Here is a 25,188-nt window from a genome sequence, read left to right as displayed (position 1 = left end):
TCAAAGGATAGGAATAGAAGGTAACTTCCTCAAAATGATAAAGGGAATATATGAAAACCCCACAGCTAACATCATTCTCAATGGGGAACAACTGAAAACATTCCCCCTAAGATCAGGAACAAGACAAAGATGTTCACTATCACCACTGTTATTCAACATTGTGTTGGAAGTTCTAGCCAGAGCAATTAGACAAGAAAAACAAATACAAGGCATCAAAATTGGAAAGGAAGAAGTAAAACTCTCACTGTTTGCAGATGATAAGATTCTATATGTCGAAAATCCCAAAAAATCCACAGCAAAACTACTAGAGCTAATAAATGAGTACAGCAAAGTGGCAGGTTACAAGATCAACACTCAAAAATCTGTAGTGTTTCTATACACTAGATTTGACCAATCTGAGCAGGAAATCAAGAAAAGAATTTCATTTACAATCGCAACCAAAAGCATAAAATATTTAGAAATAAACTAAACTAAACAGACGAAAGACCTATACAAAGAAAACTACAAGAAATTGTTCAAAGAAATCACAGAAGACCTAAACAGATGGAAGGGCATACCGTGTTCATGGACTGGAAGACTAAATATAGTTAAGATGTCAAGTCTACCTAAATTGATTTACAGATTAAATGCAATACCAATTAAAATCCCAAAAATTTAATTTTCAGAAATAGAAAAAAACAATAACCAAATTTATCTGGAAGGGCAGGGTGCCCCGAATAGCTAAAAGTATCCTGAGGAAAAAAAAATGAAGTCAGAGGTCTCATGCTACCTGACTTAAGGCGTATTATGAAACTACAATGGTCAAAACAGCATGGTACTGGCATAAAGATAGATATACTGACCAACGGAATCGAACAGAGTGTTCAGATATAGACCCTTTCATCTACAGACAATTTATCTTTGATAAGGCAGTCAAGCCAATTCACTTGGGACAGAACAGTCTTTTCAATAAATAGTGCCTAGAGAACTGGATATCCATATGCAAAAGAATGAAAGAGGACCCATATCTCACACCCTATACAAAAGTTAACTCAAAATGATCAAAGACCTAAACATTAGCTCTAAGACCATAAAACTGTTAGAAGAAAATATGGGGAGATATCTTATAAATCTTATGCTAGGAGATGGTTTCCTAGACCTTATATCCAAAGTACGAGCACTGAAGAAAGAAAGAAATGGGAGCTCCTCAAAATTAAACACTTCTGCGCACCAAAGAACTTCATCAAGAAAGTAAAAGGACAGCCTACACAATGGGAAACAATATTTGGAAATAATGTATCAGATAAAGGTCTATTATCCAAAATTTGTAAAGAGATTGTTCAGCTCAACAACAAATAGACAGCCAATCCAATTACAAATGGGCAAAAGACTTGAACAGTCACTTTTCAGAAGAGGAAATACAAATGGCCAAAACGCACATGAAGAGATGCTCAACTTCCCTGGCTATTAGAGAAATGCAAATCAAAACCACAATGAGATATCATCTCACATCTACCAGATTGGCCATTATCAATAAAACAGAAAATGACAAGTGCTGGAGAGGATGTGGAGAAAGAGGCACATTTATCCACTGTTGGTGGAGATGTCAATGGTACAATCGCTGTGGAAGGCAGTTTGGCGGTTCCTCAAAAAGCTAAATATAGAAATGCCATATGACCCGGCAATACCACTGCTAGGTATCTACTCAAAGGACATAAGGGCAAGGACACAAACGGACATTCGCACACCAGTGTTTATAGCAGCATTATTTACAACTGCCAAGAAGTACTGAAATGTCCATCAACAGATGAATGGCTAAACAAATTGTGGTATATACATACGATGGAATATTATGCAGCTTTAAGACAGAATAAAGTTATGAAGTATGTAACAACATGGATGGACCTTAAGGACATTATGCTGAGTGAGATTGGCCAGAAACAAAAGGACAAATACTGTATGGTCTCACGGATATGAACTGATATTAGTGAATAAACTTGGAGAATTTCACTGGTAACAGAGACCATCAGGAATTAGAAATAGGGTAAGATATTGGGTAATTGGAGCTGAAGGGATATAGATTGGGCAACAGGACTGAATGTAAAAACTCAGAAATGGACAGCACAATACTACCTAACCGTAATACAATTATGTTAAAACACTGAATGAAGCTGAATGTGAGAATGATAGAGGGAGGAGGGCTGGGAGCACAAATGAAATGAGAAAGAAAGATAGACGATAAAGACTAAGATGGTATAATCTAGGAATGCCTAGAGTGTATAGTGATAGTGACTAAACGTACAAATTTAAAAAATGTTTTTGCATAAGAACAAAGGAATGTCATTACTGCAGGGTGCTGAAAATAGATGGTAATTAATATTTTTGAATTTTAACTTATGTGTGAGACTAAAGCAAAAAATGTTTATTTGGTACAACATTTATATTTTGACTAGTGCATTTCCTAACATAACTTATGTAGATAGCTTGGTTGAACACCATAAGTACATGGAAACTTGAGTAGGACATGAGATTTTGTGGGTTTGTCCAGAGTGATGTGCTGATGAATCCCAGAGTGATTTGATCAGTGAGTGGAAAAGTATTTGCAAGGTCCCCTTTGGGGAATGGTGAGAATGGGGGAAAATTCAACTTCCCCAAGTTGAATTCTTGATATTCTCACAAGCAGTGTGGACAACTAAAGCTATAGGTTGAGCCCCCAATCTTGGGGTTTGTTCATATGAAACTTAACCCCACAAAGGATAGATCAAGCCTATTTAAAATTAAGCCCAAGAGCCACCCCCAAGAGAGCCTCTTTTGTTGCTCAGATGTGGCATCTCTCTCCAGCCAACACAACAAGTAAACTCACCAGCATCCCCCTGTCTACATGGGACATGACTCCCAGGGGTGTGGACCTTTCTGGTAACATGGGACAGAAATCCTAGAATGAGCTGAGACTCAGCATCAAGGGATTGAGAAAACCTTCTCGACCAAAAGGGGGAAGAGTAAAATGATACAAAATAAAGTGTCAATGGCTGAGAGATTCCAAACAGAGTCGAGAGGCTATCTTGGAGGTTATTCTTACGCATTAAGTAGACATCACCTCGTTATTCAAGATGTAATGGAGAGGCTGGAGGGAACTGCCTGAAAATGTAGAGCTGTGTTCCAGTAGCCATGTTCTTGATGACGATTGTATAATGATATAGCTTTCACAATGTGACTGTGTGATTGTGAAAACCTTGTGTCTGTTGCTCCTTTTATCTACCTTGTCGACAGATGAATAGAACATATGGAATAAAAATAAATAATAGGGGGAACAAATGTTAAAATAAATTTAGTTTGAAATGCTAATGATCAATGAAAGGGAGTGGTAAGGGATACGGTATGTATATATTTTTTTTTTCTGTTTTCGTTTTATTTCTTTTCTGTTGTCTTTTTATTTCTTTTTCTGAATTGATGCAAATGTTCTAAGAAATGATCATGATGATGACTATGCAACTATATGATGATATTGTGAATTACTGATTATATAGGTAGAACGGACTGATCATATGTTAAGAATATTTGTTTCTTTCTTGCCATATTTTTTTTAATTTAAAAATTAATTAAAAAATTAAAAAATGAATAAAAATAAAAATAAAAACCTATTATAAAGCCACAGTGGTCAAAACAGCATGGTACTGGCACAAAGATGGAAGCACTGATCAATGGAATCAAATCAAGAGTACAGAAATAGACCACCAAATCTATGGTCAACTGATTTTTGACAAGGCCCCCTAATCCTCTGAACTGGGACAATATAGTCTTTTCAATAATTGGGCATGGAAGAACTGGATATCAATAGTCAAGAGAATGAAAGAAAACCCATATCTTACATCTTACATCCTACACAAAATTAAGTCAAAGTGGATGAAACACCTAAATATAAGAACTAGCACCAAAAAAAAAAAAAAGAACTAGCACTGTGAAGCTTCTAGAAAAAAAATGTAGGGAAACACCTTCAAGACCTAGTAATAGGAGGTAGCTTCCTAAACTTTATACCCAAAGCACAAGCAACAAAAGAAAAAACAGATAAATGGGAATGCCTCAAAATCAAGTGCTTCTAGGGTACATGAGTAGTTCAGTGGTTAGAATGCCCAACTTGCATGTGGGAGACCCGGGTTCAATTTCAGGAATCTGCACTCCCCCTAAAAAAAAAAAAAATGCTTCTGCATCTCAAAAGACTTTGTCAAAAAGGTGATGAGACAGCCAACTCAATGGGAGAAAATATTTAGAAATTACATCTCAGACAAAGGTTTGACTTCCTATATCATACAACTCAGCAACAAAAGAACAAACAACCCAATTATAAAATGGGCTAAAGATATGAATGGGCATTTTTCTGAAGAGTAAATACAAATGGCTCAAAAGCACATGAAGAGATGCTCATTTTTACTGGCTATAAGGGAAATGCAGATCAAAACTACAATGAGATACCACCTCACACCTATAAGAATGGCCACTATTAAACAAACAGGAAATCATTACCCTACCCCCTACATGGGACATGACATCCAGGGGTGAAGGTCTACCTGGAAACGTGGGAGATGGTTCCCAGGGATGAATCCGGACCTGGGACCATGGGATCAACAATTACATCCTGACCAAAAGTGGGGAAAGAAGTGTAATTAATAAAGTATCAGTGGCAGAGAGAGTTCAAATAGAGTTGAGAGGCTACTCTGGATGTTGCTCTTATGAAAGCTTTACGTAGACCTCGCTACCTATCATAACATGCCAAACCCCAACCAGGACTACTTCACCCAATCCTAAAGAATACCTAGGGCAATGTATCAGATTCCACAAGGGTTCCAGGCACTAGAGTAACTTTCCATAAACCTACAAGCTCCAGATGGGTCCCTGGTCCAGATAAGTTCTGAAACCCGGCCCAGCCTCTCCAGAATATCAGATACTTCCAACTCCCTACCCCATATTAGTGACATACCCTTCCAATATCAAAAATTTTTTAGAATTGCCACAGCCCAAACATCCTTAAAGAGAGGTATGGAAAGATCAAAGGTGATGGTGGAATTATACACAGACGATAGGACTTAACAAATAAATATGAATGCTGAATCATTAAATTGAAATCTCTTTTAGTTTCCAGTATTTTAGAGCAGCTAGAAGTAAAAACCTAAAATTGTAAAATTGTAACCCATGTCAAAGTCTGAAATATGTTCTATAACTTATTGCAGTGCTGTGCTTTGTAAGTCATAGTTTTTTTGTAAATATGTTATTTTTCACAAAAAAAAAAGAAGGAAAAAAAAGGCCATTGTGATGATAAAAAAGTATTTAAGCCTTCTAGCCTCCTATATACTGGAGCAGCCAGAAGGAAAAATACGACAGGATCATATGTTGGCCCATGGCCTACTCTGGGATCTGTCCTGTAGTCTTGTGTTTAAGAGTGCTTTGTAAGATACTGCTTTTTTATTTCTTTGCTTTGTATATATGTTATACCATACAATTAAAAAAAAAGGTTATAAAAAAAAAAAATCTGGCTCTCAGAAAGAGAGCCAGAGCCATTTCTTTCCTTTCACTGGTGACTCCTACCTGCTTTCTCCCTGCTTCCTCATCTCAATAAACCTGTTAAGCTTTGGGGAAAAAAAAAAAAGAGTTCAATTTTAAGCAGCAGACTTCACAGGATCCTTCATAAGAGCAACTGCTTCTAAAATACATTTCTAGGAAAGAATCTGGGCTCAGGTACTCTATCTGGAAGCTTCATTGCCAGGTGCATCTAGTTTTGAATCATGGCTTTGCCACCTATCAGCTCTGTGGGCTTCTATAGCTGCTTATCCCTGCACAGCTCAGCGTCATCAGCAAGATGATGGTGAACATGATATATCCCTCACAGGGTGGTTTCAAGGATTAAAATGGGATGATATGTGAAGATCTTCTATGTTCAGGATCTAGTATAGGATAAGCATGTAAGAACCAGTAGCTGTCCTTCTTAACTATGAGCCAGATAATACAGGTGAGCTTCCACTAAAAAGAGAGACTGAGATTGCAACTGATTGCTCTGTAGCCCTTTCCTCTACACTGCTTGCCCTCCTAGGCTTGAAAGCAGCCAGTTTCAACTTCCATCACATAACACTGGAGCGTTTGTTGTGAAATCCAAAACCCAAGTTTGCAAAGGTGTACTGTGGCATGCTATTTATTTGCATAATTTAGAGTGGATTCAGTTATCTTTTAACACCACTCACTTGCATTTTGATATGTGACCTTGGGAATGAGAAGAAACAAAAGAGCAACAGTGAAGCATTCAGGGGTTTGCTCAGCAGCCAAGGCAATGAAGGCCCCTCTTGAGAGTGTGACACAATAATAACAAAATAAAACAAAATATAGTGAGGGGGGATGAACTTCCCCAAAAGTTGAAAACTCTGTAAAAATCAAGTAGAACTTGAAAATGTCCTTGATAGCAGTCATGTTTGAAGACTTCAATACCCAGAGTATTCCAGCTGAATAAGTATATAAATAAATGCCAGAACTGTCATGGCAAGGATTTAAAAAGTGGGGAAATGATGGCTTTATAACTGGCCCAAAATATTCATCCTAAATAATGGCAGCCAGTGGCCAAGTGCTAATCCTGGCATAATCTGAGACACTGGGTGGAAGGAGGTGGGCGTAGGGGAAAGAACCAACACAAAAACATTAGTCAACCATAGATAGTGCTATAGAAGCCCTCCAAGGCATTCACTTAGGTTTTCCTGGTGTGGGCACTGGAATTCCCTGTCTATTAGAGTGATGAACAAGCACAGGCTTAGGTCAGACAGATCAGGGACTGAATACTGGCCCATCAGGAGTCAACTTTCCTTGGGCAAACTATGTAATTGCTCCTCGTTCAGATTCCAACTGTGGAATGAGGCCTCAATCTCAGAACCAACCTCATGTAGCTGTTGGGAAGATTAAATGAGATAATGTCTGTGCAAAGGGCTCACCACATTGCACTCACTCATAAATGTCATCAGGCTTTCTTCAACTGTTGGTGTATGGCCTACTGTACGGGACATAAACCTTGCACCTGGCCTGCAGGGACTCTACCTCCCTGCTCCTGGAGCACTCCACTCTGGCAGGTGACTCTTAGCCTGAGGGATTCCACCCAGCTCAAGTGCAGAGTGGCCAAGGTCAGGGAGTGAATATCGCCAGAAGCACCTAGCCAAAGGCAGATGGGAGTACAGGGTAGGGAGTCAAAGGGCTTAGCACAAAGTTGTGTTCAACCCCATCTCCCCGAGCTCCCCAGTGAAAAGACCTCAGTCACCTGTGGCAGTGATTTCTCACAAATGTACTCTTTAGTGGCTTCCTTTCCTTTGCTGTTTCGCCTCCCCACCACCCTACTGATACATCCTGGAACCTCCTTCCAAATAAACTGCCAGTACTGACAAAAAAAGGCAGCAACGCCTTCCCGGCACCTAAAAATTCTACCTGTTACAAACAGTTATTTTTCAAAAGAGTATTAAGAGCTTTCCTGTGGTGGGTTGCGTGGGGTTGGCTCGTGGGTCTCTGAGCCCCGAAAATTGAGTGGTGCTTCGCGCCCGGCGGCTGCGCTTGGAGACTCTGCGGCCTTCACTATGCCACAAAATGAATATATTGAGTTACACCGTAAGCGCTATGGATATCGTTTGGATTATCATGAGAAAAAGAGAAAGAAAGAAAGTCGAGAGGCTCATGACCGTTCAAAGAAGGCAAAAAAGATGATTGGTCTGAAGGCTAAGCTCTACCATAAGCAGCGCCATGCTGAGAAAATACAAATGAAAAAGACTAACAAAATGCATGAAAAGAGAAATACCAAACAAAAGAATGATGAGAAGACTCCACAGGGTGCAGTTCCTGCCTATCTGCTGGACAGAGAGGGACAGAGCCGAGCTAAAGTACTTTCCAATATGATTAAACAAAAACGAAAGGAGAAAGCGGGGAAATGGGAAGTCCCTCTGCCCAAAGTTCATGCCCAGGGAGAAACAGAAGTACTAAAAGTTATTCGAACAGGAAAGAGAAAAAAGAAAGCATGGAAGAGGATGGTTACTAAAGTCTGCTTTGTTGGAGATGGCTTTACACGAAAACCACCTAAATATGAAAGATTCATTAGACCAATGGGATTACGTTTCAAGAAGGCACATGTAACACATCCTGAACTTAAGGCCACCTTTTGTCTGCCAATACTTGGTGTAAAGAAGAATCCCTCATCCCCACTGTATACAACCTTGGGTGTTATTACCAAAGGTACTGTCATTGAAGTGAATGTGAGCGAGCTGGGCCTTGTGACACAAGGAGGCAAGGTTATTTGGGGGAAATATGCCCAGGTTACCAACACTCCTGAAAATGATGGATGCATAAATGCAGTCTTACTGGTCTAACAGTAGTTTTATACAAGTAACTCTGTCTAATTGTTGAAGACTACATACCAATCAGGAAAACCACCGTTACTATAATGTTTCTGAATACTACCAAATAGCCTCACATATCTGCAGTCGTCAAGAAAACTGTTATAAAAAAAAAAAAAAAGATTAAAATGGAAAAAAAAAAAAAGAGTATTAAGCTACTGCTGCTGCCTTTGGAGCCCTGTAGGCTGGCCAAGAAATAGACAGTGGCCCAAAACAGTCATTTTTTGGGCCACAAATAAGAAAGAGGAAGAAGATGAAGAAAAGGAATTTTTGAATTTGGAAAATTATTTGGAAGTTTTAGTTCTTTGCTGGGTAAAATTATTTTTACACTGTAAGCAACTAACAACTGCTTGTAGAATAGGCTGAAATTAAGAAATCATTCTATATTGAATCAAAGTTTGCCAAAAGAATAGAGAACTATAAAGCAGTCAGCCACATGCCTTCTTTCGTTCAAACAACAAATTGCTAATATCTAAGTATAGGTGATCCTCTACATTGATACTGCTAGAATCTAAATATCTTAATATTAAAAAGATGGATGGCTGGTCCTGTAAATTAAAATCTTGTCTTTTCTAATACCAACACCTCTCTTTATTAAAGAGTATCGTTGATGGGGGTGCAAGGGTAGTTCAGTGGTAGAATTCTTGCCTGCTATGCAGGAGACCTGGGTTTGATTCCCGGTCTATGCACTTCCCAGAAAAGCAAACAAACAAAAAACTCAACAAATGGTGCTGCAATACAGAGATACTCACATGGAAAAATAATGAAATGTGACCCTGCCATACAACATACATGGGGAATAAATAAAAGAGTATCGTTGCCTATCCTGTATTAGGACAATTTTATGCCACCACAATATGACCTCCTTCCTCACTTCTGTAAGCAGAGAATGACCTAAATGTAATCAACCCAATATTACATAAGATACATCTCAAAGTATCTTATTATAGAAAACTCAAGTATCAAAAATTAAACATGGCTTTTACTTTTAGCCACAAAGAAATCAAGACATAGATTTAGATAACACAAAATAATTTTCAAACTAAATGCTGGCTTAAAGTTCTATGAAGAAATGTGAAACAATAAACTATAGCACTGGTAATCTAAACTGGATGCTTTTGTGCAGCTGCCATGCTGGAGACCCAGGTTTGACTCCCAGTGCCTGCCCAAGCAAAAGAAAAAAGAAAACACAATTTAAACCAAATGCTCTTAAATTAGCACAGGCTTTATAGGTGGGATCCCCAGGCTCCCTAGAGGTGCTTAGGGTTCCATATATGTTTGGTTTGCATTCCATTTTCAACATATTCTTCATGCTTGAAAAATAGTATACACACTCAAATGTGCTAGAAACCAAATATAAATGCATTAAACTGCCAGGCCACCTTGACTTTTTGCAGACCTTGGAATATAGCTTCTCCTGTCAGTTCTTTCCACATATCTGAACTTCCTGTAAACATACCACTGATGAGGAGGGCTGCAGCTCTACCCTGAATTTTTTTTAAACTTAGGTTTGTACATGGCTGCTAATGTAAAATTTTACCTAGAAATAAGGTTTATCTGTATAAAACAGGATTCTCTCAATACTATGGAATCAAAATAAAACAAGAAAAAAAAAATAAACTGCAGCTGTTTTAAGATTACAATGGTATCCATAAATAATTCAATTCCAAATTTAACAGCCTTCATATTCTCAATTTAGAAAAAATTTGAACTTCATGAAACAAATGTATATTAACAAAATATCATTTATCTGTGAATTTTTTTTAACTTTGGGGAAAAAAAGTTCAAACATTAAAAAAGTTTGAATATCCAGGTAATAAATACAGAGATTTTTAACTTTTTCCTACACAATCAATAGAGATAAATGCCTAAAATCTTTTATGGTCATTGTTTCTAATTACTACACATTTTACAGTGCCTTTCATACAAAACTCACACATATTTTTAATTTGATTTTGAAATTCTGAAAAATAAATGTCCTTAGTCAATTGCTTTCATTTCACTTTCAGTTAATACTCCAGTTATATCCATTTATTCACCATATTAGAATTTGTAAACATTCTTTCATAGGTTGGCATTGTTCTCAAATTTCCAAATTGATAGAAAAGGAAGTTATATTGAATTTAAACAATGTCTCTATCACATCTGTTAAAACTCCAGAAATAGGAAAAGTTGTCTCTTGAAGTTTAAAAAAGAAAAATTGTAATATTAAAGTAAAATATACATAAAATAATAGCCATATTTGATAGTGCTTTCAATGAGACTAAGGCATTTTTCCTCAAACTTCTTCATGGAAGTAACCCATAACACAAAATAAATATGGACTCCAATATAGCCTTAAGGAAACCAGGAAAAGAATACAAAATTTCTTTGTAATATTTTCTCTTAAAATTCATATGAAATTTGTATTATTCTACATACCTTTCCTTATTTTAAAATTAAAAGAAAAAAGTCTTCCCTCTAAAAATATTTGAGTAAAACTAAAACACAAGGAAGATGTGCCATTTTCATCTCAAGGTTTTGAGTACAGCTGGCATAATTCAGGGACCACTAATACCCCAGTACGAGAAGCATGGACCAAAATTTGATGTACTTCAACGTATTTCCATTTGCAGCAATTAAAACACAATTTATCCAGCCTAAGAGCAGAATTTCTTTTTCCTTGAATTAATAACTTACATTCTCATGTTTCATATGCTTAAGTAACCGTAGTTCTCTGTAGGTCCTTTTGGCATGAATGATAGACTGAAATGGTCTGGATAGCTTCTTCACTGCCACACGCAACCCAGTTTTTGTGTCAAAAGCAGCACTGAAAAAAAAAAAGAAAAGCCCACCATTAGAAGTGTTCTAGGTATCACTTTTATTTACAGGCTATTTCATTTCCAAATTAATTGGCTCTAAAACAAAATAAGAAAAAGTGCAAAGATCAAAACAAAAATGACCTATAATCCAGCTTTCGTAATGTGACTGTGTGATTGAGAAAACCTTGTGTCTGATGTTTCTTTTATCTACCTTATGGACAGATAAATAAAACACATGGATTAAAAATAAATAAATAAAAGGGGGAACAAATGTTAAAATAAATTTAGTAGACTGAAATGCTAGTGATCAATGAAAGGGAGGGGTAAGGGGCATGGTATGTATGAACTTTTTTTCTGTTTTCTTTTTATTTCTTTTTCTGAATTGATGCAAATGTTCTAAGAAATGATCCTGATGATGAATATACAACTATGTGATGAAAAAAAGAATGTTCATATTGTATGTTGATTGGTTTTATTAATAAAAATTTTTTTTAAAATGACCTATAATCCAAAGAAAGCTTCTGCTATTATTTTTGGTGTTTCATTCTAGTCTTTTTTCAATGCATCTAAACTGAGAGTTGACGAACTTTTACTGTAAAAGGCCAAATAATAAATATTTTACTTTCTGAGTCACAAAGTCTCAGTCACAACTACTTAACTCTGTGGTTCCAGTGGATAATTACTTATAAGAAAACAAATGAACGTGGCTGTGTTCCAATAAAACTTTATTTAAAAAAGGGACAGATCTACATAAGCCAATAGATTGATATAAACAAAATTGAGATCACTCTATAAATTGGATTCTATTTCTCTTCTCTGCCTACCTCAATGTCATCTTGCCTTCACATGCTGCCTGATCAGAGCAGAGGTCCTCTAAAGCCACAAAGTTTTCAGGGAAACAAGTTATCACAAATATTTCTTGAGTATCTAACAAAGTATTTAGGACTTTTCCAGGAGCTGAGATATAGTATGGAGCAAGTAAACAAATCCTTGTCCTCAAAGAGCTCAATCCAATGGGAGTCAGGAGGAGTCAATAATAAAATAATTTCATATAGTGATAAAAATTATGACTAAGTAAAACGGAGTAATGGGATAGAGAGTGACAAGTAGCAAGGAGAGTTGTGCTACTTTAGCTAGGATATCTGAGGAAGGAAATAACAGCTGGGCTGAGAAATGAAAGATGAGAAAGTAGCAACCGTGTGAAGATATAGGGAAAAAGAGCTTCTAGCAAAAGAAGTAATAACAATATTAACACTTACAGAGAAGCGAGTTTATCACATATCAGCACTGACCTAAGACCTTTATATTAACTTTTTAATTATTTCTTTTAATCTCCCAACTCCTCTTACCTATATGACCTAAGTACTATTAGCATCTTCCCAATTACAATGGAAAATGAAGCATAAAAAGGTTAAATAATTTGTCTGTGGGTACAAAGCTAGAAAGTGGCAGGAAGTGTGAATTTAGAGCTCATACTATTAACCACTTTGCTATGCTGCTTCTCGGAAGAACAAGTGCAAACAAACAAAAACAGGAACAGAGGTGGAAAAAAAAAGTCTGGCATGCTGGAATGACAGAAGGAGAAAGATGGCCTATGTGGGTAAAGCAGGAGTAAGGGGAAGGTAGCCAGGGGTGAGATCAGAGATACAGGCAAAGTTCAGATCATGTAGGGTATCTACATTAAAAATTTGATGCATATTTTTTAATTATTTTTAGAGATTATCTGGGAAAATTCCATCTTGCCTCATCCTCCTGTTTATCTCAGTCTCTAACAGGGACCCAAAGCTTTCTGATGATCTGCTATCACCAAATTCTCATCTCCACACAACTCTACTTGCATCAGGCCCCTCCCTCCATTCTAAATCCTTTCACTCTGCCCTGAGTCTTCAATTCCCAACTTGTGACAAATAAACTCTTGTATATCTTTGGCCTCTTCTCTGAAACGTCCCTTTCTTTGCTTTAATTGAAATTAGGCTATAACATGAAGACATTACTTCTTTTATGGCCTTGCATTTGGAGGATATTTTTTCTCTCACACCCCAGGTACCTCAAGGCTAGCAGGTGAGGTAGGTGTCTTCTTGCCAATCATTATCACCTCCAGATGCCTACTACTCTCCCTGTTTCACAAAAGGCCCTACTTAAAACCCTGATAAACTATCCTCCTCTCTGGAATTTTCCAACACTAACCAAAAAGTTAGATTCTATCTCAAAGTCTCTACTCCCAACTTCCGTCAACACTCTTGGCAACTTCTAACATCCAGGTGGAGGGCATATCCAATGTCCCAGCCTCTCAGTTTCCTGACCTCTCCAGGAAGCTCTACCTCTTCCAGACACTCCTGGGTTCACACCCTAGACCTCTATCACCACCAAAAACTGTCCTACTTAGAAAATTTTGAATGCCAGCACTCACGTCTCATCACAAACCTCCTACCCCTTCTAATTTACTTGCTCATGTGCCCAGACTGCAACAGTTTGTTGATCTTTATTCATCAGGCCTCTCAACCTCATTTCCCTTCTTGCCTGGCTCAAGTACATGTTTCATGCTTATAATCATTCCCTTCTATCTCTCTCTACCTCCATTGCACTCACTTAGCTAAAGTCTAACCCAAGGTGATCTCAACCATTCACCCTCTCCATGCCTGCATCCCATGAACTAAGTGTGGTTATAGAAGAAAAGAATGCACACAGACTGGTTTCATCTTAATTTCTGACCTTAACCTCAAATAGGCTCTCAAAGCTGTCACTTTTTTCTAGAGGGTTTATTTTCCTACTCCAAAGTGTTCATTTGACACCTTCTCTCTCCTCAAACCTCCAACTCACCCTCTTCCTCAGGAAATATCCTTGACTTCACTGAGAAAATAGAATTGGGGCACTCCATCTGCCTATCACCAAATCTTTCAATCCACCTGCGCTTGGACTCATCTTTTCTACCACTCCTCTTTTTGTAACTGAGGATTCATGCCCCTTCCTAGCAAATGCCAGTACCTCAATACATTCTTTGGCTCCATCCCCCTCATTTTCTCAAAGACTGCACTCTTTCATTCCCTTTCTCTCTTGTATCATCACTTTCTCTCTGGCCCCTGGATTGCTCTCATCAGCATAAATATGTCCTAGTTATTTCCCATGCTCAACAAACAAACAAAAAAACTTCTCTTGAGGGCTTCTCATCACAAAGTTCTCCAACAAACATCTATACCAGTGGTTCTCAAAGTGTTGTTCCCAGACCAGCAGCATCAGCCTCACTTGGGAACTTATGAGAAATGGAAATGCTCAGGCCCCACTCCAGACCTGCTATATGAGAAGCTCGGAAGCAAGCCCAACAATCTGTATTTTATAAAGCTGTCTAGGTAATTCTGACATATACCAAAATTTGAGAACCATTTATCTATACCTTTGCTACTCAAAGTATACTCCACAGACCAGCAACATTGGCATATCTGGGAGCTTTTTAGAAATGCAAAATCTAGGGCCTTAAGGTAGACTCTGCATTTTAACAAGAACTCCAGGTGATTCACATACATCTTAAAGTTTGAGAAGATGACAACTATTTTCTCAACTTCCATTTTTTTTGCAATCCATTCCACTGAGACTGCTTTTCTCAACATCATTAATGATCTGTATTACCAAATTCAATGGCCATTTTCTGGATTAGCAATTGATGTATTTATACTCCCCCTTTCACTAAATACTATCCATCTTATAGTTCCAAACAACATACTCTAATGATGCTCTCTGACCTCCATCATCTCCTTCTCAGTCTCCATTACATGTGCTTCCTCTATCCAAGTTCTGTATGTTGAAGCTCTTCAGGGCATGGTACTGGGCCCACTCCTCTTCCATCTCCTACATTCTCCTTCTAGATGACCTATTCTGTACCCATGACTTTAAATTAAATGCTATCTATATACTGACAATCCTCATATCTCTCTCTTACTGAGATATTTCTGAGCCTGACTGCCTACCCAACATCTCCACCTGAAGGATGCACAAGCAGTTTAGACTCAGCAAGTTCAAAACACCATGGAACTATTCTTCCTCCGTCACTTTTATCTCATAAATGGACTCTCCATCCAATTGCTTAAACCAGAAATTTGAGTACCATCTTTGATTCCTCTCTCCCTCTAGCACCATCTCTCGGGCCCACATCCAAATCCACCAGCAAGTCCAGTGGTCTCCACTTTCAAAATAGATCTCTATTCAACTTTTCTTCATTTGGCTGCCACCATGCTATTCGAAGCCATCATCACCACCAGCCTGCCTCCTTATATTGGTCTCCCTGCTTGCTGTTTTGCTCTCTTCTAATCTACTCTCCATAAGCAACCCATAGCAATATTTTAAAATATAAATTAGATCACACCTCTCCCTTTCTTCAAACACTTCAAGGAATTTCCTTTGCACACAGATTAAAATGCAAACCTCTTTTCATAGCCTAAATGGCCAGGGTGATCTGACTACTCCCATCCTGCTCCTGTCACTCCTTCCTTCCCCATCAATGGCTATGTTCTGAACACGCTGACCTCCTTTCAGCTCCTTAAACTCTTCAAACAGTCTGTTCCTTGTTCCTGGGGGACTCTTCTATTCAGCCTAAACTCACTCCATGGCTGAATTCTTTTCCTATCGGCTTAAATGTCATCCCTTCAGAGATATATCTAAGAGTTCTCAAGCAGTCACAACAATCTCTGTAGTTCCTTCCTTATCCCATATAAAAAGGGGCTATTTCTCTTCTCTCCTACTTCTCTTGTTCCTATGAGACCATATAATAGGAACTTCTTACCATTTGGTTGTACCAAGTAAATTCACATTCTTCTCTAAACCCTTCACCAGTTTGGTGAGATTGAAAAAACATCCATTATATCTGTATGACCCAAACTCTTCAACTCTTCCCCTCTGAGTGTATCTGCCAACTTGCAGGCTAAACACTTTTCTCTTCTCTTGCACTGGTAAACTTTGCTGGGGCCTCCTGTCTCTAACGGATGTCCAGCAGTTTTCTAGCTGACCTGCTGTGACTGGGCATACAAATTCAATTCAGTAGCAAATAAGGAGCCCACTTTATATGCCTAGCCAAGTCATTCTCCATGACATCTTTACCAGTAACAAAGTTCATATTTTGATCTGTTTGAATCCTGTATCTATTGCTCTTTTATCCATTCAGTGAGAGGCAAGCTGGGATTAATCAGTACCCAAAGACTCTAATAATCATTATTTATTAGTACATGTTATTTACCATCCAGCATAGTGGTTAAATAAGGGATGAGGCTTTGGAACTAGACTATATGGGTTTTCATTCCAGTTCTACCACTTAACAGCTGATTAATATTGAGGAAGTTAATTAAATTCTCTTAGCTTCATAAATGAAATGATAATGTTTATACCTAATCTGCAGGATGATTATGGGGATTAACTATGATAGCTTTTATTATTGGTTACCATAGAAGGTCTGGCCCTTGGTAAAGCTCAAATATTAGACATAATAAAGTTTGTCTTTCTCATTGGTCTATATGCATCTTGAAACCAGGATGCATATCTGTTTTAGTCACAAATGTATTACACAGGACTTAGCATAATGCCTGGCACATGGTACATTCTCAACAAGTGCTTAACAAAAGTATAATACGTAAAAGTACCTTACAATATAGCTATCTCAAAATATGTACTTAAAAACTTCAACTTTATCATCTGGCTGTCAATTTTTATAAATTCAAACATCCAGGAAGAAACTAATAGTAATAATGTTAAAAAAAAAAAAACCTAACATTTATTGAGTGCTTTCTATTACTAGGCACTGTTTTTAGATCTTTACATGTATGGATATCTTTTATTATCACAGCCTTATGAGAAGACATTATTATAATTATCCACATTTTACCATGACAGAACTGAGGCACAAAGAGGATAAGTAATGTGCCCAGGAGATAGACAGAAAATATAAATCAGTTGGTGTGTTTCAAGCATTAACTCTTAACCCCTATATCATAATGGAAAAGCAAGTTCAACTTTGCTAACAGTTCAGCCCATTTGAAATACAATTCTAAGAGTATGGACTCCGCCTCTTTTCTAAAACACTTTGTGCTGTAATTAATTAGAACTCATAATCTTATCTGTAATCTTACACTAAACTCAGGATAGTATTAATGAAAAATATTTAACAAGAAAGATTTTTCACACTCTACACACATTAATGAGAGGAAGTTCTCAATCCCTAAATTTCTATTACTCCTTGTGACTCTTAAAACACTAAGGAGACAATGATGTGGTATCTCTCAAAAAGACCAAAATATCACTTCACAGGTATTTACTGAAATATCTCCTCCATGAGATTCCTTGTGGATATAAAAGAAATAGTAAACATAGTATCTGAGGTCATGGAACTAACTCACCTTCAAATTGGGATGATAAAACATAAAAGAAGCAAAGAATGCCTAATAATGAAGTACAACTACATGCAGACAATACACCGTTTCAAAAAGAATGGGCTCAAAAGATGTACTTATATAAGTGATAACTGCAATTTGTTTATAAGAACAACAAAATTAGAAACTGCCTGAGTGTCCAATAATAAGGGACAGTTTAAATACATTATGGTATATTCTCATGTACTATACATAAAAGCCACTGAAACTCTACACATATTTATGTGTGTATGTTATATCATTAAATGGTAAAAAGAACAAGTTTCCAGAATCACAGAATGACCCTATTTGTTGAAGAAAGTGTACATACATATACACACAGAAGAAATGTATAATATATTCTAGACATTAACATTTTGCTTCCCATTTTATATTTCTATCTCCCATTTTTTTTCTTACATGAACATTTATCTTCCAATAAAGTCATTATTAAATTAGCAGCATGAGTGAGGTAGTTTCTGGTTTTGTTGCTCTATCAGCCTAAAACAAAAGAGGTATTCTTTCTATTATAAAAGCAAGAAACACATTCCCATAAAATTTGGAGAGAAAACACTTATAATCCCACAACTTTGATAAACCAATATTAACATTTATGTTTCCTTCAAACAATTTGTATCCTCCATCCTTATGCCAGAAGCAGTTTCTATTTTACTAAACAGTTTTCAACTCTGTCATTTCAGTAACTCTATTAAATATCTGTACCATAATCTACTCAATCAATCTCTTATTAATGGCATGAGGGCCATCCTACTTATTTATACAAATCTTTAATGGACATCTTTATTACACTGATTGTTTCTTCCATAATTGCATAATTTCCTAGACTAATTCTTAATTCAAAGATATATACTCCTACCTTTTGAAGTATATTTTACTTGCAAAACAGAACAAGGAGAAATTGCTCAGAGAAATTGCCTCTCAGCTGATTGGTAAGTAATCTCTACAGCAAAAGCTGCTAAAACAAGGAATATATATGAACTGTCCCTGCACCACCATCCCCCGCCCCCAGCCTCCTATTTTTCTACCACTAATTAAAGAAGTTTTAAGCATTTAACTGCTCTGACACAGCCTATTTTTCTACTACTAATTAAAGAAGTTTGAGGGGGCGGGGAGGACATTTAGAATGAAATATGAAGGAAATATTTCATCTTAAACTGCACACAATAATTATCAGAAGCAGAAATATTTAATAATTTTAAAACATAAATCATCCAATAAAATCCATTAACTGCTTAGAGGAGAGAAAACGTTCAAATTTTATGAATATCTGATTTATGCTACATATTATTTAGGCATTGTTTGATTTAATCCTTTTAACAAATTTATGAAGTAGCTATATTTACTTTCTGAAATAAGAAACCAATGGTCAAAAGCATCAATAATTCATCCAAAGTCATATAACTAGTATACAAATAAGATTCAAACCATATGTGTCTAATTTCAGCACATACTCTTTCTCTCCAGGATGCCAAATTGGTCTCAGGGATCAGCTATTGGTTTTGTCTTTATTACAGTGATTCACCGACTGATTCACCACTATCACCAGCTGGGAAGACTCCTTTTAAAACTAGAACTACAGGTAAAACCTTATTTTCATGAACAGCATTATAATATGAGATTATCTTCATGATGATCATGTCCTCCACAGCAAAATTCAGGACATATGACTTAAGTTTTCCAACTCCAACCCCCTATTGTAAATTCACCCAAAAGCTTACAAAGTTCCAAAATTAATTCACATATTATATCACTGACAACTCCAAAGAACAGAATTACAGAAAAACAAATATAAAATTAGTAAAAGCAGTTATTAAAATATTAGGATGTCATTTTTTGCCTGCTGCAGATTGTGAATTACGAGCCCCAAAAAACATTTAATAAGTATTCATTAAATAAGGTTTAATGCTTTGTCATACACATATGTGCACAAAATAAGTTCACTGGATTCTTAGTATATTCTAATACAACTTTAAGTTCCAAGTTTATTTAGGTATACCCTGCTTTAGCCCACAATGGATTTAAAGCAGCTTGGAATTAGATATTCAAGACCTGATAAAACAGTGAGGATGAAGGGAAAATAAAAATAAGATAAATAATAAACCCTGTATGGATAAGGTTGGCACACTAATGTGTATCATGAGATCCTTTCTAAAGACCCATTAGAGGTGGGCCTCAAATTTGGCTCTGAGCCCACTAAAGCCCTCACAAAAAGAATACAACCAGTTAGGACATGAGTCACAGGGGCTATATAATAAAAACAAACCAGCTACTCAGAAGGAGTTAAGAGAGAGGCATAATTATTCCTGTAATAAAACCAGAGAAAAGTTCCTCCTGTGTATCTTCATGAAGGAGACACTGTATAAAGTAGTAAGAATTTCCTAATCAACATCCTTACAAAAATGTAATAGTGGGTTTCAGATGGCTCTTTACTTATAAGTATCCCTCAGTGTAGAATGCTGTCATAAAGCCAAAATATAGTTCATTTTCAGCAAAGGGAACTGTGTGGGGAGTTAAATCACATGGTATGCTGCTCTCTGACAGACTTAATCCAAAAAGAAACCTTAAGTGTGTTTAGAAAAATAGATATCAACTCCACATTCTTCAGACAATCCTCCACAGATGATTTCCATCAACTGAACTTCTGATAGGTATAGAGCTATAGGGAGTTTGCGTTTATGCCCCAAGACCAGAACCCCTGACTTACAAATTTCGTAAGGTAAAGGTAGATCAATATGTTATCACTATAAGGTGAGCTGGTGGTTAAAGGGGACAAACCTTTCAAAGTAGTACCTAATCGGGACAAGTGCCAGGACAGCAGGTCATTCTACTTCCAAAAAGATACAAACACAAGAGTACAAACTACTGCACTAGGATTTTCCTCGAAAAAAATTTGGCCCAAATGGAAAAGTCAACCATCAAAATTCATATGGAAGAGTAAGCGGCTCCAATCAGCCAAAGCCATCTTGAAAAAGAATGAAATTGGAGGACTCACACTTTCTGTGGTAGTTAGGGTCAGGTATCAACTTGGCCAGGTGAATGTGCCTAGTTCTGTTGCTGTGGACATGAGCCAATGGTATGTGAACCTCATTTGTTGCTCATCATATCTGCAGTCAGCTAAGAGGCCTGCCTGCTGTAATGAATGTTTCATTCAATTGGCTGGTGCTTTAATGAGAGAGCTCAACATAGCACTGCCCAAGAAACTCAGTATAATCCACTCACTCACAACTCAGTCCAGGCCTTTGGAGATGCAGAAAGGAATCACCCCGGGTAAAGATGTTGGAACCCAGAGGCCTGGAGAGAAGGCCAGCAGAGATCGCCTTGTGCCTTCCCATGTAAGAAAGAACCTCAGTTGAAAGTTAGCTGCCTTTCCTCTGAAGAACTAATGAAATGAATCCCCTTTTATTAAAAGCCAATCCATCTCTGGTGTGTTGCATTCCAGCAGCTACCAAACTACAACACTTTCCAATCTTAAAACTTATTATAAAGCCAAATAACTTAAAACTGCATGTTACTGGCACAAGGAAAGACATAAAGAATTATGGAATCAAATTGAGAATTCAGAAATAAATCCTCACATCTATAGTCAATTGATATTTGACAAGGGTGACAAATCCACTCAATTGGGAAAGATTAGTCTCTTCAACAAATGGAGTTGGGATAATTGGATGCCCATAAGCAAAACAATAAAAGTGGATATCTACCTCACACTCTACTTAAAAAATCAACTCAAAACTAATCAAAGACTTAAATATAAGAACCAAAACTATAAAAATCCTAGAAGAAAACATAAGGAGGCATTTTCAGAACTTTGTGTTAAGCATGATTTCTTAGATTTTACACTCAAAGCATGAGCTACCAAATAAATGGAAACTCAGAATCTACAACTTTTGTGCATCAAAGGGCTTTATATCATGAAAGTAAAAAGATGACCTACAGAATGGGAGAAAATATTTGGAAACCACATATCTGAAAAAGGTTTAATATCCAGAATATATAAAGAAACCCTACAACAACAAAAATATGAACACAAGTTTAAAAGGGGGCAAAAGACTGGAAGAAATATTTCTCCAGAAAAGATATACAAATGGCCAACAACATTAGCTACATCTCCACCAGATTAGCAACATCTCCACTAGAATGACTACTATTTAAAAAACAGACTTACAAGTGTTGGGGCAGATGTGGAGAAATAGGAACACTCAGTTCATTAGTGGGAATGTAAAATGGTGGAGTCGATTTGAAGGTTCCTCAGAAAGTTAGGTACAGAATTACCATTTGACCCAGCAATCTCACTTCTAGGTATATTCCTAAAAGAATTAAAATCAGGAACTCAAACAGACATTGTACACTGATGTTCATAATGGCATATTCATAATTGCAAAAAAATGGAAGCAACCCATGTCCATCAATGAATGGATAAATAAAGTGCAGCATACACACATACACACACAAAATACTATTCAGCCATAAAAAAGAATGAAGTTCTGATACATGCGACCATATTGATGAACCTTGAAGACATGATATTGAGTGAAAAAAGTCAGACACAAAAGGAAAAATATTATATGCTCTCAAGATACGAAACAATTAGAAAAAGCAAATTCATCGAGTCAGAAAGAAATCTAGGTTACTGGAGCTGGAGTGGGGGCATTGAATGGGGAATTACCTGGGACAGAATTTCTATTTGGGGTAATAGAAAAGTTTTGGTAATGGATGGTAGTGATGGTAGCACAATTTTGTGACTGTAATTAATAGTGATTATATACTCAAATGTGTTTAAAAGGGGAAATTTTAGGTTTTATTTAAGTTACTAGAATAAAAAAATATATCCCAGAGGGTTGTACAACACAAATAGTGAACAGTAATATAAATCATGGCCTATAGTTAATAGTACAATTATAATAATATTCTTTCATCAAATGTAACAAATGCAAGGTATTAATAATAAAGGAATATGGATAACTTTGTATTTTCTGAATGATTTTTCTATAAACCTACAACTTCTCTAACATAACAAACAAACAATTTGGGTTTCCTTCAACAGAATGAGGAATTCACTGGAAAAGTTTCTCTCAGTAATTTGCGGCAATCATAAGTGATTTTACAATTTCTATGGATAACTTCTCTAACCCCCAAGAGATGTTAACAAGCAAAAATAAATCCAGAATAATAATAAGAAAACACAAATTTTTTAAATAATCACAAAATTATTTCACTCTGTATGTGCCCTCTATACAATATTTTTAAATGGAACTGAATTTTCTACACTAAAACTTTAACATTAATGGGAAGAACATCAGATGCTATTAATACAATTGCTATAAGTATGTGTAACTCAACCAATCCCCAGCTTTTCAGTTTCTAAAAATTACTTTCAAAGAGCCTAAAACTGAATAACATTCAAAAAATTCTTATCAATAAATAAACAATGCAGAATGGAGAAAGCCATTTATGACCACTTACATTATCTTGTGGAACTTATAGCTCAAGAACTTGTATGCAACTTCAGCATTATCATGAAAATTTCATTCAGATAGGAAAAACATTTGTGATGATTCATGAACACATGTCAAGATACTTGCCGTACCTGGTTTAGCCCAATACCTGATGGAAAAGCTTGTAAGCTACTAGAATAAAAATGTTTTTCTACAACTGCCTTGATTTTTTCTGATGACATAGAAAAATGTGCCACTTCACTTAGACATCCATATAGGAACCCCAATCCATGTTGTAATTAAATGTGAAAAGCAATAATCTTCATTTGCTACCAGTTCCATTTGAAAATAGAATGATTATATTTCTTCATTGAAGCTTTATAAGCTACAGCAGTGTCAGTTAACATATTTGATTGCAAGTTTGAAGTGATGTATTGCTCCATCAAAGCAATGGTTATCCCATATTGGTTGCAAAAATGTCACTGTGGATTGCTTTATTTCCTTTAAAAGGAGTTATTTTCTAAAACCTCATTAGATTATCACCACAGATACATTTTCTTTATTTTTCTGTTTGAAAATTCCAGTAACAAATGTTTTTGAAAAGTTATCACTAAAATAAATTTTTATTTTATTTATTATTTTATTCCTGACTCCAGTTTCTGTGGGTCAGGAAGCAGCTCAGTCTCTCACAAGGGTACAATTACAACATTAGCCATGGCCACAGTCATCTGAAAACTTGACTGAGGCTGGCGGATTCACTTCTGAGATGACTCACTGACATGACTGTTGGCAGAAGGCCTCAGTTCTTTGCCATGTAGACCTCTCCATGTGAATGGGCTCCTTCAAAGTCTTCCTGACATGATAGCTGGCTACCCACCCATACAGGATGGTTCTCAACAAAGGGCAATTTTGTTCCCCACCTCCCCTCCCCAGGTAATATTTGGCAATGTCTGGAAACATTTTTAGTTATTACAACTGAGCAATGTGATGTGCTACTAGCATTTACTGGGCAAAAGCCAGGAAAACTGGTAAACATCCTACCATGCACAGGATAGCAACAAAGAATTATCTGACCCAAAATGTCAGAAAATGTAGAAAAATCCTGCTGTAGAGTACTGATCCTGGAGAAAGAGCAAGACGGAAGTAGCAATGTCTTTTATGAACTCCCTTGAAAGTCATACTCCATCATTTCTGTCATATTCTACACATAAGAGGATCGATAAGTAAAGCTCTCAAGGGAGTAGTATCAGAGAATTTTTGGACTTATTTTAAAACCACTATGCTTAGCAATTTGAGTCCTTCCTCAAAAACTGGAATTACCAAGATATCTCACTTAATTATGAGAATACCAGAGAAGAACCTTTTTACTGTCCTAGATAAATCACTGAAATTCCGTTCAACAGTTACTTTTGCAACCCAGTGAATGGTCTCTGCAGTATTTTGATGGCCTGATCTTGATAAATTCTATTAAAGAGAAACATACACAGTGTGATATGGAGAAAAGTAAACTAGTAGTCAATGACTTGAGTTCTAGTTTTGGTTGTGGCACTTCCTAGCAGGTGACCTTGGCCAAAGCATTTATGAGAACTGTTTCCAAATCAATAAGATGAGGATGTCGCTCGTCCTGCATTTCATAGTGCTGTTTTAAGGTTGAGAAAAATAATTATGTAGAAGTACTTCCTAAACAATAAAAGACAGGCAGAATTAAATGTTCCAAGTCAAAGTGAACATTCTATCATAAATAATTTCTTAGTTAATGCTATATCTGCAGCTCCCAGCACGGGGCTTATCACATAGTAAACTTTCAATAAGTATTTTTGGATTAACTGACTAGTGTTTATCTAGAGCCACTGATAATAGGTAACACCAATTAGACAGCAGAACTTGGCCCTACATATTTATTTATAACCAGAAGTCAAATTACTTTTTTTTAAATGTGAAGTTTTAATTTTTATATATCTTCCTCACAAATGTGAGGTTGAGTAGATCTCTGAAACAAAAGTAAAATAGGGCGTATTATTAAAATATAACTGAGGGCCCAAATCCTTGATAATTTGTCATGCCATGGATAACAAATATAATTTTTTCTGCACATTAAAATACATATCTTATTCAACAATTCTATACAGGAACTAAGGACCACTACAGTGGCAGTATA

The 25,188-nt window shown here is 36.5% G+C and overlaps 1 protein-coding gene, 1 non-coding gene and 1 pseudogene across 3 annotated transcripts in view; 2 read left to right on the top strand and 1 right to left on the bottom strand.

Annotated features, from left to right (window-relative positions):
• MAPK14 (mitogen-activated protein kinase 14) overlaps window positions 1–25,188 on the bottom strand; it is a 105,239-nt gene that overhangs the window by 69,184 nt on the left and 10,867 nt on the right. For both annotated transcript variants that reach the window (XM_077161605.1, XM_077161606.1), the window contains exon 2: window positions 11,064–11,193. In XM_077161605.1, the coding sequence (XP_077017720.1) occupies window positions 11,064–11,193 (130 nt within the window). The remainder of the gene's footprint in view (window positions 1–11,063; window positions 11,194–25,188) is intronic.
• On the top strand, window positions 7,449–8,532 carry LOC143684544 (ribosome biogenesis protein NSA2 homolog pseudogene; annotated as a pseudogene).
• Window positions 9,003–9,073, top strand: TRNAS-GCU (transfer RNA serine (anticodon GCU)). The gene has a single exon. It is a non-coding gene; the product is annotated as a tRNA-Ser (tRNA).

Source organism: Tamandua tetradactyla, chromosome 5, assembly GCF_023851605.1.
Source record: "Tamandua tetradactyla isolate mTamTet1 chromosome 5, mTamTet1.pri, whole genome shotgun sequence".
NCBI classification, from domain to species: Eukaryota; Metazoa; Chordata; class Mammalia; order Pilosa; family Myrmecophagidae; genus Tamandua; species Tamandua tetradactyla.
This window is presented reverse-complemented; position numbering and strand designations above follow the sequence as displayed.